At 40.9% G+C, this 15,427-nt stretch overlaps 2 protein-coding genes across 3 annotated transcripts; both read right to left on the bottom strand.

The window, feature by feature from the left end:
* Window positions 1-2,697: 2,697 nt before the first annotated feature.
* kcnk4b (potassium channel, subfamily K, member 4b) lies at window positions 2,698-8,852 on the bottom strand. 2 transcript variants are annotated; one of them, XM_077740730.1, is made up of 8 exons: window positions 8,462-8,852; window positions 5,414-5,537; window positions 5,080-5,347; window positions 4,536-4,650; window positions 4,308-4,468; window positions 4,032-4,218; window positions 3,750-3,892; window positions 2,698-3,677 (listed from the first exon to the last, which is right to left on the bottom strand). In XM_077740730.1, coding segments are annotated over exons 1-8 (1,569 nt in total). In that variant the 5' UTR covers window positions 8,463-8,852; the 3' UTR covers window positions 2,698-3,107. The 2 variants fall into 2 exon arrangements, with proteins under 2 accessions (XP_077596856.1, XP_077596857.1); XM_077740731.1 differs by lacking the exon at window positions 8,462-8,852 and adding an exon at window positions 6,527-6,834.
* A 600-nt stretch (window positions 8,853-9,452) lies between these two features.
* adssl (adenylosuccinate synthase, like) lies at window positions 9,453-13,415 on the bottom strand. Its single transcript, XM_077741242.1, has 13 exons — window positions 13,130-13,415; window positions 12,625-12,727; window positions 12,349-12,417; window positions 12,225-12,275; window positions 12,082-12,148; window positions 11,881-11,988; window positions 11,665-11,746; window positions 11,427-11,553; window positions 11,183-11,337; window positions 10,809-10,933; window positions 10,635-10,732; window positions 10,341-10,490; window positions 9,453-10,260 (listed from the first exon to the last, which is right to left on the bottom strand). Exons 1-13 carry the CDS (start codon window positions 13,361-13,363, stop codon window positions 10,208-10,210), a joined length of 1,422 nt encoding a protein of 473 aa, XP_077597368.1. The 5' UTR covers window positions 13,364-13,415; the 3' UTR covers window positions 9,453-10,207.
* Between the last annotated feature and the right edge of the window lie 2,012 nt (window positions 13,416-15,427).

Here is a 15,427-nt window from a genome sequence, read left to right as displayed (position 1 = left end):
AAGCAAGGTCACCCAGTCTCTGCTGCAGACACTGCAATTCTGCGTAACTGCACCGTGCTGGCGCAGTGTGCATTACAAACTCGACCAAACCGGTCCTGCTACGGGCCCTGTGGAATTAGCCAACATCTACGTATTTAAAAATGCCATCCGCCGTCAAAGATAGGCTATCTTGTCACCAGGCGTGTTTGAAGTAAATCCACCAGATTGGCTATATTACTACATGCTGTGTGTGAATGCCAGTTGAATTCCCAAGGGTGCCTCTTACAGCAGGTCTTGACCTTTGACAGGTGTCAGCTGAGAGTCTGCACAAATACCAAGACGCCATTGTACAGAAAAGGAACATTACTGCATTAATGAGTCATACGCGGCAAAAGGAAGCACTAAACTACGAGACATTATACGCATTCTGATCATGTTATACACATTTTTACTATAGGGGCTATTATGCGCTGTGCTCTTTCCAACCGAAAAGGAGCGACAGGTAAACCAGAACACGAGAAGATAAGGCCCCAGTGTTCTTCAATTATTAAATGCTAGCTGCTGATAAGAGCGCGTTTACAGACGCGTCCACGTCAATTGACAAAACAATGTCCAAACTGGAGAGTTGGCGGTGATTTTCATCATGTTCACTCAAAAAGTAGGTCATCACCCAGAATTCTATGATTGCATTCCCAGTAATGGAGTTGTATTTCTTAACTGTAAGTAGTCGGGTAAGAAGAGTGAAGTCGACACAAGAGTCGGTCAGTAATCTCCCTCTAGTGGCAGCAGTGGGGATAGTGCGGCATGGTAGTCGAGGGTGCGCGTGCGCGCGCGCGCGTGTCCTCCAGGAAAAGGTCACCCACTGCCAGTGCACATCATCACAGCCTGCTGACTTCCTGATCGTCATGCCAGAAGGCTGCCTGTCATCTTTATACATGCTACAGTAAACTGTCCCATTTGCTAAGGGAAGGAAGGGCGGGGGGCGTTTGCAAGGGGGGTTTCGTGACTCACAAATGGTCTGCGTGCGCGCCTTATTCAACGTAGCAGAAAACTAAGATGAAACTTGATCTAATTTTACCTCGTGCATTCATTTTTCGGAACTGCTTATCCTCACGAGGGTCGCGTGGGGTGCTGGAGCCTATCTCTGCCAGCCAATCTCAGGCCACGAAGGGACAAAAAATACAACACTTGTAGCTAGGGGCAATTTAGAGTGTTCAACCAGCCAGCCTACTCTGTATATTTTGGGGTTGTGGGAGGAAAACCATGGAAACCCAGGGAGGGAAAACATGCAACCTGGAATTGAACCCACGACCCTAGAACTGTGAGGCCTACATAATAATGATCTTATTCCCTTCCAAGTGACATCAATTTCATTTCAACTGGTAAATACTGTCAGTAGCAACCAATGAGTTATATATTGTATATAAGAATGTATGTTACTGCCAATGAGTTGAGCCAATAATATAAGGGCTTTTTATTTTTTTGAAGCCACCTCACCCATCTCATCAATTCTTGTTATTTTATATCTGCTGGCACGCGGCGTGTGTTCTTTTCCAGGGCTGCGTTTCACCTGTCTTCGATCATCATCACAAGCACCTCCAGTGTATATTTAGTCTTTGTGTTGTCCCTCTTCTATGTGCCACTTGCCCCCTCCACGTGCACATTTTACTCCTTTATTCTTGGCTTCTAGCGTGTATAGCGTCGTTGCCAAGCTCCTGGGGAATGATCCATTCATTTCTTAGTGTCTGACTGTCACCAGCTTTTTATTTTTTAAAGGCCAACATGATTGATACTGAATTGTTTGCTGAGTCTTTTGAGTCCACTGACACATTAGTGGTTTTTATCAGTATGTAAGTTATTCCAGTCTCGTGGCTCAGGCTTAATTTGTCTTCACTAGACTAGACAAAAAGTCTTGAAGTATCTTGCTGTCACGTGGAGTTTTTTAGTCCCCCATAACTGATTCTGATGTTAAAATGATGCATTTTTAAGTAACAATCATCTTAAAGGGGACGGACGTCCAATTTAGTTGGATTGAGGCAGTTGGCAGCCACCTGGATTGGACATCTATCACCTTCAATGGCAGCTAATGAGCAAATGCTCCATACAAACCATCAAATGACCTTATTTTTGCAGTATTTGGAAGAACACCAGAAATTTAGTCACTGTTTCATACTCATCCGATGCCATTGACGGCACTACATGTCCAATCCAGTTTGACTGGGAGTCCAAATTCCAGAAAAAAATAGTTCAGCTGTTAATGAGCCTTAAAAATTCAGCATTCACGGTCAGTCTTTAAGAGGCTAAGCTTTTGAAATGACTAAAAATAGTTACTTGCCGTGGAAAAGGTTAACTGGTTCACTACCTGCAGCATAGATGACATTAATCGGCAATGTCATCGTGAACTTTGTTTTCACAGTAAACACTGCCACAAAACACAGTGCTTGTACTTTATTCTAGGTACGACATACTGTATGGGAACATTGGTGCATATGGAGGTTTAAATTTAAACTTATGTGGCTTCACAGATGTGTTCAAATCACCCTGGAAAAATTGTAAGATTCAGTGATTTGTGGCTGTGTAATGTCAACATTGCTAAAATAGTCCAATGTTGGTTTAGGATTTTCTTTCATGGTTATTTTATTTTATTTATTTGATATTATGTACTTGGGATGATCAATACGAGAAAAAAATCTTTTAGTCCAGCAGAGGACAGTAAAATGCTAAAACAGCATTGTCAGGCAAGTCGTGATGTCAAGGCATCTTTTTTTTAACAAGGCATATATAGTACATGCAAAAGTAGATTTCCTGCATAAATTTCAATTGCAGCGTCCGAGCATTTTTTTGCAACTGAATTTCAAAGCTAAAAAAAAGTGCATGATAATAAAAAAGTCGTGTTTTAAATTCAAACTTACACTTGGGTGGTGCAGATTGACACATGATCGTCAAAGTACATGCAGCAGAAGCTTGTGCAATATTTTTCTTTCCTGTGCGTGTAAATACCTCCAAGTATTTCTTTCTTTTCTTTTTTTGAGGCCACTTATTTTGTCTCAAAATCTCTTTTATCGCTCCCAGAGTGGGGATATTTTTTCTGTCTTTTCTTGTGCTGTAAACATAGTTGCTAATCTGTTTTATTCTTGAGGCTTTGGCGGTATATTTGGAACTTCTTGCAGTGTCCCATTGGGTTCTTTTATTTTAAGTTCTCTTCGATGGTTTTTGGGGCTTCTCTTAGGGACAGGCCTCCTGTGACGTCTTCTTCTGTGCGCATGGTCGCCTTTCGTATTCGCCGATTTGGGATCCATTTGCACGTCTGAATGTAAATTAGTGCTCTGTGCATCAGATGACTCATCGATGAACGCCAGGTTTTCCCCAAAATAGTCAAGAGGTTGAGAAAAGTGGGGGTCCTTCTTTTCCTCGGGGACGCGTTCCGATTGGGTGGTTTCTGATTCCGACCCAGTCTCGCTCTCGCTGGCCGAGGAATACGAGGAATACGATTCCGAATCACTTTGACTCCCATTTTGACTCCCATTTTCAGCCTCAGGACCTCCGGGAGCAGAAGTGCCGTGGCCGTGGCCGCGAGTGCGGTGGCGCCGCCTTCGCCGATGGCGTCGGAAGGGGTCGTCGATTTTGCCCGAGATCCGAAAATCCATATTTTGGATGTTTTGAGTCCAGTCGTTGGCATGGGCTCGCAGTTCCTCCATCTATGAGGGGAAGATAAAACAGAAAAAAGAGCCGCAAGCGAAAGAGCGATGGCTGGCGAAAGTAAATATTACCTCAGCTCTGGTCTTCTTGGAGAGAACTCGAAGCCAATTTCCAATCATTGACAGGACGGATGCAAAGTAGGCAAGACCCAGCAAGATCCAGAACCACACCAACGGCTTGTACCAGTGATCGCTGCCTTCAAGCCCCGAATCCCCTTTTTAGAAGAGCATCGATGGGGAATAGAAATAGAAAACTAGAGTCAATCCATTTGCTATAACAGGAACTGGCCCTCCAAGTTCAAATGAATTGGGATGTCTATTTGCCCTCAATGGAAACGGCGGTATAGAGTTTACCCGCCACGTAGTCGCCAAAACCGACTGTCGTCAGGGTGATGACCACAAAGTATGCCGACTCCAGCAGAGTCCAGCCTTCCACCCTTTGGAAAACCATGATCGGCACGGCAACAAAGAGCAGGCACCCCAGCAAGATGGACAAAATGGCAGAAATGACCCGCACAATGGTTTGGCTGATACGCCATTTCTGGAAGGACAAAAAAAATCCCAAAGTGATGGGTCAAAAAAACAAAAACAAAAAAACGACACATTGTCACGTTCTATTTGAGTTCTGACCAGGAATAGCTTCTCTATTTTGGCCACGGTTTTTCTCAAGCCAGTCCCAAGATGGTCTCCGACTCCGGCCAGCAGGATACCAAAGAACGGAATCCCAATTAAGGCGTAGAAAATACAAAAGAGCTGGCCGCCTTCTGTCTTTGGGGAGATGTTTCCGAATCCTAGAATTTGGGAAAATACTATTAAAGGTGGTTCTCGTCGCCTAGAGCCGTGAGTGTATATACTCACCAATAGTGGTTATGATAGTCCCAGAGAAAAAAAAGGCACTGGCCAGATTCCACTGGCTGACAAAGGTGCTGTTACCACTGGGATCTACGCCTGCTCCAATGGCCTCTGCTACTTCCTACCGTGGAATCGGGGAACAATTTAATAACCCACAATGGCAGACAATTACCGCATTGGCAACTGAGAGGCAATCCATTGACAACCATTGATATTGCTACTCTAGTCAGGTTTATATGGAGCAAAGCGGTCTGTAAAGGTACAAATACAGCAATTCAAATTTGAAATGATGCTTTCCCTTGCACAAACATTATTTTTTTGTCTAGGTTGCATGTATGTTAAGTGGCTGCATAATTCGAGATGCTTGCCACAAACCAATGTGGTATGGCCACTCCGATTTTTTTTTTTTTTGTCACTCCTTGCTGAACACAATTGATGAATCTGGTGGCTCTGAAGCATCAAAAGGGAGGAATACAGATATATATTGTTTTTTCAATTGAAGTTGATATGATGCCTATAAGTGTCAAGGAGACGGTGAGATGTACACTACCTCTATAAGAGCCTGCAAATTCTCTGGGCCGATACAAGTGAAGTTGATGAGGAATTTCTGACAGGTCCCTTGCAAACGCCTGTGCTTGTCTTCTTCCAATGGCGTTTCCAAGGCCCGGAAGACCACGGCCCCCAACACCAAGTACAGCAGCACCCCGGTGAGGATGGCGAGGAGGGTGGAGCAGCGCATGGCCGCGCTGGAGCTCACTTCGAACGAGGGTGCTGCTTGGACTCTCCCGGGATCCGCGTCGTCGTGGGCCGAGCCCCAGCTGAAACGTCATGGAAAAAGCTCAAAAAACAAAAACAAAGGTGGTGGTTGTTATGCTTCTGCAAACCTGATGTCGCGACGATCGCGCCTTCGCCTTTTCCACTCTCTCTTTTCACCGGGCCTGAGGATAGATTCCCTCGATCCGTAACCGCTAGGGAGCCCATCCACATCACACTCTGCTGGAGGGGACACTAAAAACAGAAAGGGGACATTTAAATGAGACTCTATGAAGGAATTCTGTAGAAATAAAGGCTTGTAATTTGTATATAGCAAGAGTTTTATTTTCTTTGCTCCATTTCATATTGTGCAGACTGAGAAGCAATTATTTCACTGCATGTTTATTATCATTGCGCTTATTGTTCGAAATGAAATCACAATGTGTTTGTTGTCTTACATCAAATTGATTAGTTAATCCATCCATCTTCTACAGTTTTAATAACAACGCTTGACAGGCGGAGTACACCCAAGTGACCCATTGGCCAATCACAGATCTTACACGCACAGTTCATAAAATAGCCAATCCTGGTTCAAGAACTGGGTTTGAACACAAGAACTAAGGCAAAAGTGCAAACCGCTCAACCGCTATGCCATCAATAGATTTCCAGGGAAAAAAACTATTAGCACTATCAGTCCAAAATTAGCATTATTACCTTTTAATCATCCCATAATGCATTCAATAAAAGCTGGAGACATTGATATCAAGTAAAACTATTACAATTGCATCCAGCTCAAAATCAGCAAGTTTGGCATTTTTAAATAAAAAACAAAAAGAAAAATAATTAATTTTCCGGTGGGGGACATTCTGAATTGGTCACCATCCAATCGCCAATAAGAAAGAAAAAAAACATAAGAACAAAGAAATGCACCTTAATAGACCACAACCCAGCCCCAAAAAGTACAACTATCCACATGTCCCAATTTAAAAAAAAAAAATCATACCACCCAAACAATGGACACAAATTCCACATCAGCTTAAAGCAATTGTAAAAGCAGCTTTTGACACCATGACACTTAACAAACGGCCAAAGGAAATTACAACTAATGCGACTGGCATGGTGTGCCAACAGCATTGCAGATGATGCTGATGCAGCGGCATGCGAGTCATGACTGGAATCATTTCCATTTAGCACCTGACAGAGTCCATCACGTGCTTTTACTACACTGCCAAAAGTGCACCTACCTTAAATATGAAGATGATAATAATAATAATAATAATACGCCAAAAGATGCAGCTTGAAGTGACGAGTTGGGGCGGCCACACACAGGCAGACACTGTGCATTTGTGTGTTTCTGTGTGTGAGGGGGGTGAGGGCGTGTGAGGAGGGAGGCTGTTACTGAGAACGCAAGGGAAGAGAAAATACTCAATCAACTTGACATTATGAGAGTGAGGAGGGCGTAAGAGAAGGAACAAAAAGCACATATGTATGGAGTCAAAATAGACATTGTGTTCTGTGTTCACATCTTTGTGTGGTTGTCCATACGCCGGCATGGCTGAAGAGATGCTTTGGAGTGTGGGTGTGTCAAGTATATGGGAATTTGGGTCTATCTCGTCCTGGGGGAAAAAATATCCATTTCCAATGATGTTCTTGCAGTATAGGAAGAAAAAAAAAAGGTTCCCACAAGGGAGCCTTTTTGATGAAATTTCAGCAACTACAGTATTCTGGACAGGAGCAGGCAGTGTAAACTCCACCCATTAGCTCATAAGCAACAAAAGATTGAGCGATAACAAGAGTTAATTGTATTAACTTATCTGTGCGTACTTATTTATTAATCAAAGTTATGACTGACAATGATAAAGCTTAATTATGATTGAGATCTATGTATGGAAACACTCCTTTTTGATTCATGTTGGGTCATTATAGAGGTCTGTTTTGTTCTAATTACCAAAAATAGCCACTTATAACTATAATGGGTTTAAAAATCTTAAATACATACATAAAATGCAATGCCTCTTAAATACATTATAGGTCTGTTTTTTTCTAATTACCAAAAATAGCCACTTATAACTATAACGGGTTTAAAAATCTTAAATACATAAAATGCAATGCCTCTTAAATACATTATAGAGGTCAGGTTTTTTTTTCTAATGACCAAAAATAGCCACTTATAACTATAACAGGTTTAAGAATCTTAAATACATAAAATGCAATGCCTTTTAAATACATTTTTCTCTGCTGTATTTTTGCTATACTATAACCTTGTAGTATATTTCCCTGTTGGTAAAAGAGAACAACAACCCTCAAATTGATTCATAAAATCGATTTATCGCCCAGGCCTGGTTCACTAGTTATTAATGAGGGCGTAAATTTTAATCCAATTTCAAAGAAAATGTAATGAATCTGTCTTGGTTGATGTGTTTAGTACGACAGCAACAGAAACAGAGGTAGCACTATTTCTTGGTTATATTACACATACTTTGTGGCCACAAATTAGGAGCCAGAATCCATTTTTCACCAACACGATAACCCGTCTGGGGATCCGTTAATGTCATTTCTCAACGGATGCAGACTGAGCAGCAACGTGGTAGTCAAACACATTACATACGAGTTAAATAGCTAACAGAGGAAATCATTTAAACATATAATAATAGTACATAGAGATATATACATAGTAAGAACGTTAGGAAAAAAACGGGGGAAATATTATACCTATTGAGTGCAACTTAGATGTGAAAAAATACAGCAGGGATATATTATATCATATTGTGCATACACATAAAAAGAATGTGCAGATATTTTTAAGCACAGCACTGTGCTTGTAAAATGCAATTTAAGCACCACAAAGGCACTATCATTTGCTTAAATTGGATATATTTCATGCACTCCACAGATCAATTGCAAGAGAAATATATTTAACTCCTTGAGCTCAGTCTGGCTTTAAGTGAATGTCTGTTTCTAGAGCTTCTCATAAAAAAAAATTACAAAAAAATCGGAATTCAGTCCATTTACACTGGATCAGCCGAAGCCACTTGGGTCAAGAAAATAAGGCTTCATATAAAATTCTAAAAAAAAAATGATATTTTTTTTTTGGGTGGGAAGAAAAACTTGAAATAAACAATATCTGTGTTAAAATCAAATACAAATGGACCAAACGGTTGGTTTTAAATAATCCTTACTTGTCAAATTTGATCTTCAGTTCCACTCCAACTCTCCTCCAATCAGGTCCATCCAGAACACTTGCAAAGAAGGGAGGCAAGAATAGAAAATCTCAAATATTTTGACTCAGGCATGAACGTGTTGACATTAACAAAGCAAGATGGTGGTAAATAAAAGAGGGAGGAAGGGAGGAGGGAGATAGGCCCCGACAACCGTGCAATTACGAGCACTTTATTTTCAATTAAGACATCAAGCGTATGCTCTTCGTTCAAACATTTTTTGATGATGCAGACTTCTTGGGACTGAAAATGGATTGGTTAGCAAACGTCTGCATGTTTGCTAATTCAGGGGAAGATGCATTAAAAGAAAAACAACTAAAAGACATGATTTTCCTAATGGTATTTTGTTACAAAAAAACCCTTTTTTTAATCCTTGGTATGGCATTAAATTTGTGTCTATTTGATCAGAAACCAAGAACAAGCATACATTAAAGTAACATTAGATAAATGGAGAATAACATGCCTCTGTTAACATATTTTCTTTATGATAACCCGAGCCTAATAGAAAAATAAACCTGACAGGCAGTCAGTATTCAGAGAAAGAAAAAAAAAAAACAAGTCACAGAACTTGCCAAACTATGAAAGAAAGAAAAAATGTGTCCAGAAAATACAGTAACACATTTTTTGGCCTAAATTTTTCCTCATATACGCCATCATGGCATTTTTCTAGGCATAAAAATTTGACGTTAAGCTTGAACACCTCATTCATAAAGTTGAAATATAGCCTGCGGTTGATCATTTGGTGTACAAATACAGATTCATGTATCGAACATTAGCTGAATTCTAAAGACTGTACTCGATTACACCTCGCTATTGATCTCCCGAGGAAACCACTTTATGGTTTAATCAAATTCCTCCAGACGCCAAAAAGCTTTTACACAGACGACCCCCCCCCCCCCAAAGGATTTCAAGGGAGAAATATATTAGATGACTAAAATCACCAATTTCTACAAAGAAGAAACCTTTTGATATTCTAGTGTATTTTGTGGTCCATCTATTACAATTGCTGTTAAATTACATAAGGAAAAAATTATGATTTCACATATACGCAGATGTAATTGTCAAAAAAAGGAAGAGGATTTTTTAAATTTCTGTTTAATGATGACAGAAAGCCACAACTTTTGCATACAAGGTGGTCGAAAAACTATGAATAAATTCACGTTTAGTAAATTAAAATTCGACCAATTGCTCATTTGTGCAAAAACTGTTATTTGTGAATGAAATTTTCTTCCTTGTATTAAGCCTTAATTTGAAAAACACAATACTTGCATAAACATTCACATTAACAACAAGCGACATAGATTAAAAATTACTGGATTATGGCCTTTCTTTTTTTTTTTTAGCAAAGCTTCTAACCCATTTTCTGACCTCAGTGAACTTTGGATTTTTAATTCCAGACAGTGGAAAGAGATATTAAAGGGCAAATACATATTTTAAAATTGCTTTAAAAATTGTCAAAAGTCTAAGACAAGAGTGTGAAATTTAAGACCCGAAATTGAAAATTTAACCCCCCCACCCAAAAAACCCACAGAGAACATCAGCCGTAATGAACAAATTGATTTGGGAAGGATTGTTGCTACCTGCGAGACACAAATGTTCCACGGCGATCACAGCTGGTGAAATATTTCCATTACAATGGAGTTTACATCAAAAATGATTGGCAAAGTGAGGTGGTCTTCTCAAGTGTTCGAGAGAGCGGAACACTGATCAGTAAAGTTTGATCATGCTTTCTCTGGACTTTCCCACTCCAACCCACTTCACTGAAAGCAGAGAACAAAATGTCATTTGCTATTTGGGCTTTGTTTTTAATCCAATCACCAAAATGCAATTGACTACCAACCTGGCACTTGCAGGAACTCCTCGATAAAGCGAATGTAGTCCCGAGCCTGCAACGGTAAATCGCTAAAGCAGCGGGCGTCCTCGGTGCTGCGGCACCACCCGGGGAAGCTCTTGTATTCCACAGCCACGCGCGTAAGGACGTCCATGTTTGCTGTGAACAATGTAAATGCACTTTTTTTATTTTTTGGACCACCTCGATATATTTCCATGGTTTTGGATCAGGACTAAAATCAGGTGACTTGGACTCCCATGCCGAAATAAACAATTGGGATATATTCCTATTTTTCTGACTTACCAGGGAAACTAGGTAGAGGCTCCCCATCTACGTTGTAAGCCACACCCACTTTGATTTCTTCCAGCGTGTCTAAAATGTCCAGTTTGGTCAGGGCGATGCTGCAAATTCAAAGCTGTGAGTTGAGCGGTAAAAAAACAAAACGACACGGCGAGAAGAGACGGGCCGGCCTCTTACGCTGAAAAGCCGTTGACCATGTGAGCGTATCGGACCAGTATCAAGTCCAGCCAGCCGCATCGTCGCTTTCTGCCCGTTGTCACGCCAACTTCGTGACCTCGCGTTTGTAAAAGAACCCCCGTCTCCTGCAGGATCAAAAGCCATTGTTTTCTACGACTCGATCAAAACACAGCCAAATAAATATCTCATCTCCACTGAGATCAATTCAAATGCCAAGCCAGTGTATTTTTTTTTTTAAATATTCTCAATTTTCTACATCTAGCACCAAGTTTTTGGAGCACCTTTTTGTGCTTTGGTGCATTAAATGTGGTAAGAAAGCACACCCAAACACAAAGGGACGCAAAACAAACATGAATATACTTTCCCCAACTCACATTATCTTGTTCTGTTGGGAAAGCGCCGACGCCCACCCGGGTGGTGTAGGCTTTGACGACGCCATACACTCTTCCCACGTGAGACGGGGGCACGCCAAGCCCGGTGCACACTCCACCGACGGTGCAGTTAGACGAAGTCACAAAAGGATACGTGCCTGAGAGAGACACACGTCTATCAGATGAGGAAGCCAAACGCATTTATATCAGTCAGCACAATTAAATCCCTAAACCTCCTGACACTTACCAAAGTCAATATCCAGCAGTGCCGCATTTGCGCCTTCCACCAAGATTTTTTTGCTGGGGCCAGTGAGCGCTTTGTGCATGAAGTACACACCGTCAGTCACCAAAGGGCGCAACCTCGCAGCATACACCTAAGGAAAAGGGATAATGTTAAAATATGAAATTGGAGAATGTCCTTTTATTATTAATGATAACAATGTTCATTGCTGAGCATTGATGAATTGGCTAACATCACATCTCACCTTCAACTGCTTCAGTTCACCTTCAATGTCCACATTGAGGTTTGGATACATTGCCAGAAAATGCTCTGCTAACATGCGGAACCTTAATAAAAAAATTAAAAAAGAGATTATTTTCTTATGCATATATCAATCAGTACTACTCATCTTCTTCAAAACATGTATAATAAGTACAACTATAAAGTGCTAAACTTCAACTTAAACAAGCCAAATACTCACTTGGCCTCAAAGACTTTGAAATCTGAGACAAGATCGCAGACTCGCAGGCCATTCCGAGCTGCTTTGGATGAGTAAGCTGGACCTATACCTTTTTTGGTTGTTCCCAAACTGCAGCAAAGATAAATAGGTAAGAGTTTATCATAATAATAAGTCACTCAGGTGCGGGTACATAAAAAAAATAAATAAAAAAAGCTAAATTACTTTTTCCCTTCTTGCTGTTGCCGCTGCTGCTCTTGAATTCCATCCACAGCCTGATGGAAGTTGAACACTAGAGGTGGAAGGACAAAACCTCAATAAGACACTTCCACATGCAAAAACATTTCAGATGGAAAAATTCTACTCACCAATGTGAGCACGATCGGAAATCTTAAGTCTATCTTCCCATCCTTGTAATCCTGCAGAGACAAACAATGATGAAATGTTGTCTTAAACGTCAACATTTTACTGAAACAGACTTTATTTATTTACCTTTGCCTTTCGTCAAGTTTGATTGTGCCTCTGTAAACAGCCCTGGGAGGTGTATGACCACTCCATTGCCTGAAATCCCAAAAATATCATCACACCTTACATCAAATTTCCATAGCAATAATGAAATAAAAACACGTATTGAATTGTCAGTATAGATAGTGTGCAGGATTGCATGTGTGCTCTCAGGGTCATTGGATTTTTTAAAATGGTCTTACCCTTCCCTGAAAATTCAGGTTAGTCATGTTAAATTACAGAAAAACAAGATAATAGTTTCACCTATAAAGGAAGTAGCCTTTTTGTTGAGGACACCACTGGGCAGCAAATGGAAGTCGTACTCGACTGAGTCCACAACCACAGTATGGCCAGCATTGTTGCCTCCCTGTAAAAACAACAATTTATTCAGATCTGCTATTTCGAATGGTAGTACCCGTAGATCCAGAACAGGCTGGCGTCAAAGAAATTCATCACGATCTAGCAGAAATGTATTCACAACCTGACAAGCTGTTTTACTTGAGAAAGATTAGCGGCCCCACTGACATTTTACCCCAGGCATGACGTATTTGCTCTGCCATGGAACACATGGTAGCAAACGGGTTAGCAAACAAGGCTAATGCCAATGTAGCTTAAAGGGGCATCCGGGAAGTGAGAGCAAGAAGCCGAATGTTTAACTATTGCTGATCTGGAACGACTTTCTCTGACGTCTACATGTTATGCAGGGAGATCGAAGGGCGTTTGAATGTCATGGTCGGTCGAAAACGTTGCGTAAGAGCGCGGCTGGTACCTGACATCTGCATACGATGTCCGCATCCATTGCGAGCAAGTCCACAACTTTTCCCTTGCCTTCGTCCCCCCATTGGGCACCAAGGACGACGGTCACTTTATTGGCCGGCTCCTTGTGAGAACGTAACTGAGACTGTGGCGTGACGTTCTCTCTCGGTCGCTTCACCACCGGCTCCCCGTTCTCTCGTCCATTGGCATTCGCCATGTCGCTGTTGGATGCCGATGGCGATGCCATGCTTCCCCTTCTGCAAACCGGAATAGCGTTTAAGCGCGAACAACAGCTTCCGTTCTACCACTAGGTGGCATAGTTTTGCGAATTGAGATGCTGGCCTTTTCCAAACCTATATTACACATTTATCATTTATATATTTGGAATATAAATGATAAATGTATATCATATATATATAAATAATATAATATAATTTTATATATATATATATATATATATATATATATATATATATATATATATATATATATATATATATATATATATATATATATATATATATATATATATATATATATATATACAGCACTACTTGCTTTATAGTTGAACATATTTTTAGTATTCCACCCAATGGCAGCACATAACTAGGCACACAAATTCTGTAAAAGGAAAATGTCAAGACTTTATTGAATACAGTAGTGTATTACAAACATGCAGAACAACAACAACAACAAAATCAGCACCCTTGCAGTCCTGTAATAATAGTTGAATAATGGAGGGATGATGCACCAAACCACTTCTTGTTCTGAAGGACAAACACAGCAGTGGCCTACAGAAATGACAGGCAGACATTGTCACTACTGGCTGTCAATTCATAGGTCATTACCTTGTGCCCCATGAGTCTTTTGACCAAACACCCGTATAACCCAACATTACTGGGTCTTGGAAATTGTAGTAGTTGTGTGTGGTAACTTTCTGCAAGTAACAGCACCTCCACTGGAACTTAATCCTGCATCCACATGGAGTTGCTGTTACACCCAGCGAGCACCAAGGTCTCATCCAGGTAGAGTAGCCTGGCTATATCAAGCAAATCAGTGCCTTTGGGCCCAAGTTGAAAGCAGCAGCGAGCACACGAAGGCTAAAGTTCAAAGATCGCCGAGCTGAAGTCAGGATTTCGGCGGCTTTCCACGATGGTCCTCTGGGAAGTGACTTTGACCCGTTAATTTCCTCCCCCACACTTTTACAGCCTCAACTAAACCAAATCACCCAACAGTGCGGCCAAGGGGCCAAAGCTTGACTAGATAACACTGATTTTATGGTGGCAATCATGAGGATGCCTGTCAATAGGTGAACAGTACATACATAAAGGGGCGTGTCTCCTCCGTGTACTTGCAGGCCTTACACTTCCTGCGTTTGTCTATTATTTTCAATTTCTGTGATGCGTTTTATCATGGAAAATGCCATTGACTTTCCCTTACAATAAAAGTTCATTCCCCTCACCTTTTTGACTCATACTAACTACTAACTACTGTTACTAATATGCAACCAAAACAAACACAACTCACTTAGAGTACTCCATGAACGTTGGCTACGTCCTTAACTGGTAGATAGTTTGAATGTATCAAATGAAAAATCATACTATGAAAACTATTTTTTCATGAAAGATTCAATGAGCTGAATTTTTCCAAAAAAATGTCTCCATTCGTAGAAAACAATTCCATTAATATCAAAATAACCTTAACATTGGGTTGCTTGCTTGTAATTCCTGTAAAGAAAAAAAAATGATTTGCTCACATTAGTTGGTGTTCCATTAGTTTAAACAAACAGTCTTAAATTTAAGCTGTACTCACCGAGAAGGGAACCAGTAGGCCAAAGTTTGAAGTAGAATGATGCTCTCACGCCCCCCCCAACTGAAGTTTGGGTCGCAGCAGATAGGTTGAGAGAGAGAACGGATTAGAAGTAGTGATTAAACGGGTAAATTCAGGACAGACAAGGTGGTAGTGGAACGGCCAGGCTGCATTTTTGGATGTCAGTTAGTCGTGGAAGAGCACGAACGTCAAACCAGCAGAGGCGCCGGTTTAAAAGACATTGGGTTAGAGGAAGTTAATGATTACAATGGCTGTCAATATTTAACAGGCCTTGCGCCCTGCCCCTCTTCAACATCCTGATTTACGCCGAATGACATGGGGAAGGGCCGGATTCAAGTAGATCTCCTTTAACTGTCCTGTAAAATGGCCTCCCAACACTTCACTTGGTCATCCACGAGGGGTCATTTCAAAGCACATGGTTAATGCAAGATACAATTTGTGTGTGTGTGTGTGTTTGTGTGTGTTTGTGTGTGTCAGTTTA

Source organism: Stigmatopora nigra, chromosome 19 (assembly GCF_051989575.1).
Source record: "Stigmatopora nigra isolate UIUO_SnigA chromosome 19, RoL_Snig_1.1, whole genome shotgun sequence".
Taxonomy (NCBI): domain Eukaryota; kingdom Metazoa; phylum Chordata; class Actinopteri; order Syngnathiformes; family Syngnathidae; genus Stigmatopora; species Stigmatopora nigra.
This window is presented reverse-complemented; position numbering and strand designations above follow the sequence as displayed.

What these genes read in the sequence shown, in the direction of transcription:
- kcnk4b (XM_077740730.1), bottom strand. An exon ending in CGCGATCGTCGCGACATCAG is followed by an intron (nt 5,348 to 5,413) that starts GTTTGCAGAAGC and finishes ATGACGTTTCAG; the next exon opens with CTGGGGCTCGGCCCACGACG. An exon ending in AAATAGAGAAGCTATTCCTG is followed by an intron (nt 4,219 to 4,307) that starts GTCAGAACTCAA and finishes TTGTCCTTCCAG; the next exon opens with AAATGGCGTATCAGCCAAAC.
- adssl (XM_077741242.1), bottom strand. Translation starts at nt 13,363, where the DNA reads ATGGCATCGCCATCGGCATCCAACAGCGACATGGCGAATGCCAATGGA. An exon ending in TTCAAAGTCTTTGAGGCCAA is followed by an intron (nt 11,747 to 11,880) that starts GTGAGTATTTGG and finishes TTTTTTATTAAG; the next exon opens with GTTCCGCATGTTAGCAGAGC. An exon ending in GGAGTTCCTGCAAGTGCCAG is followed by an intron (nt 10,261 to 10,340) that starts GTTGGTAGTCAA and finishes CTCTGCTTTCAG; the next exon opens with TGAAGTGGGTTGGAGTGGGA.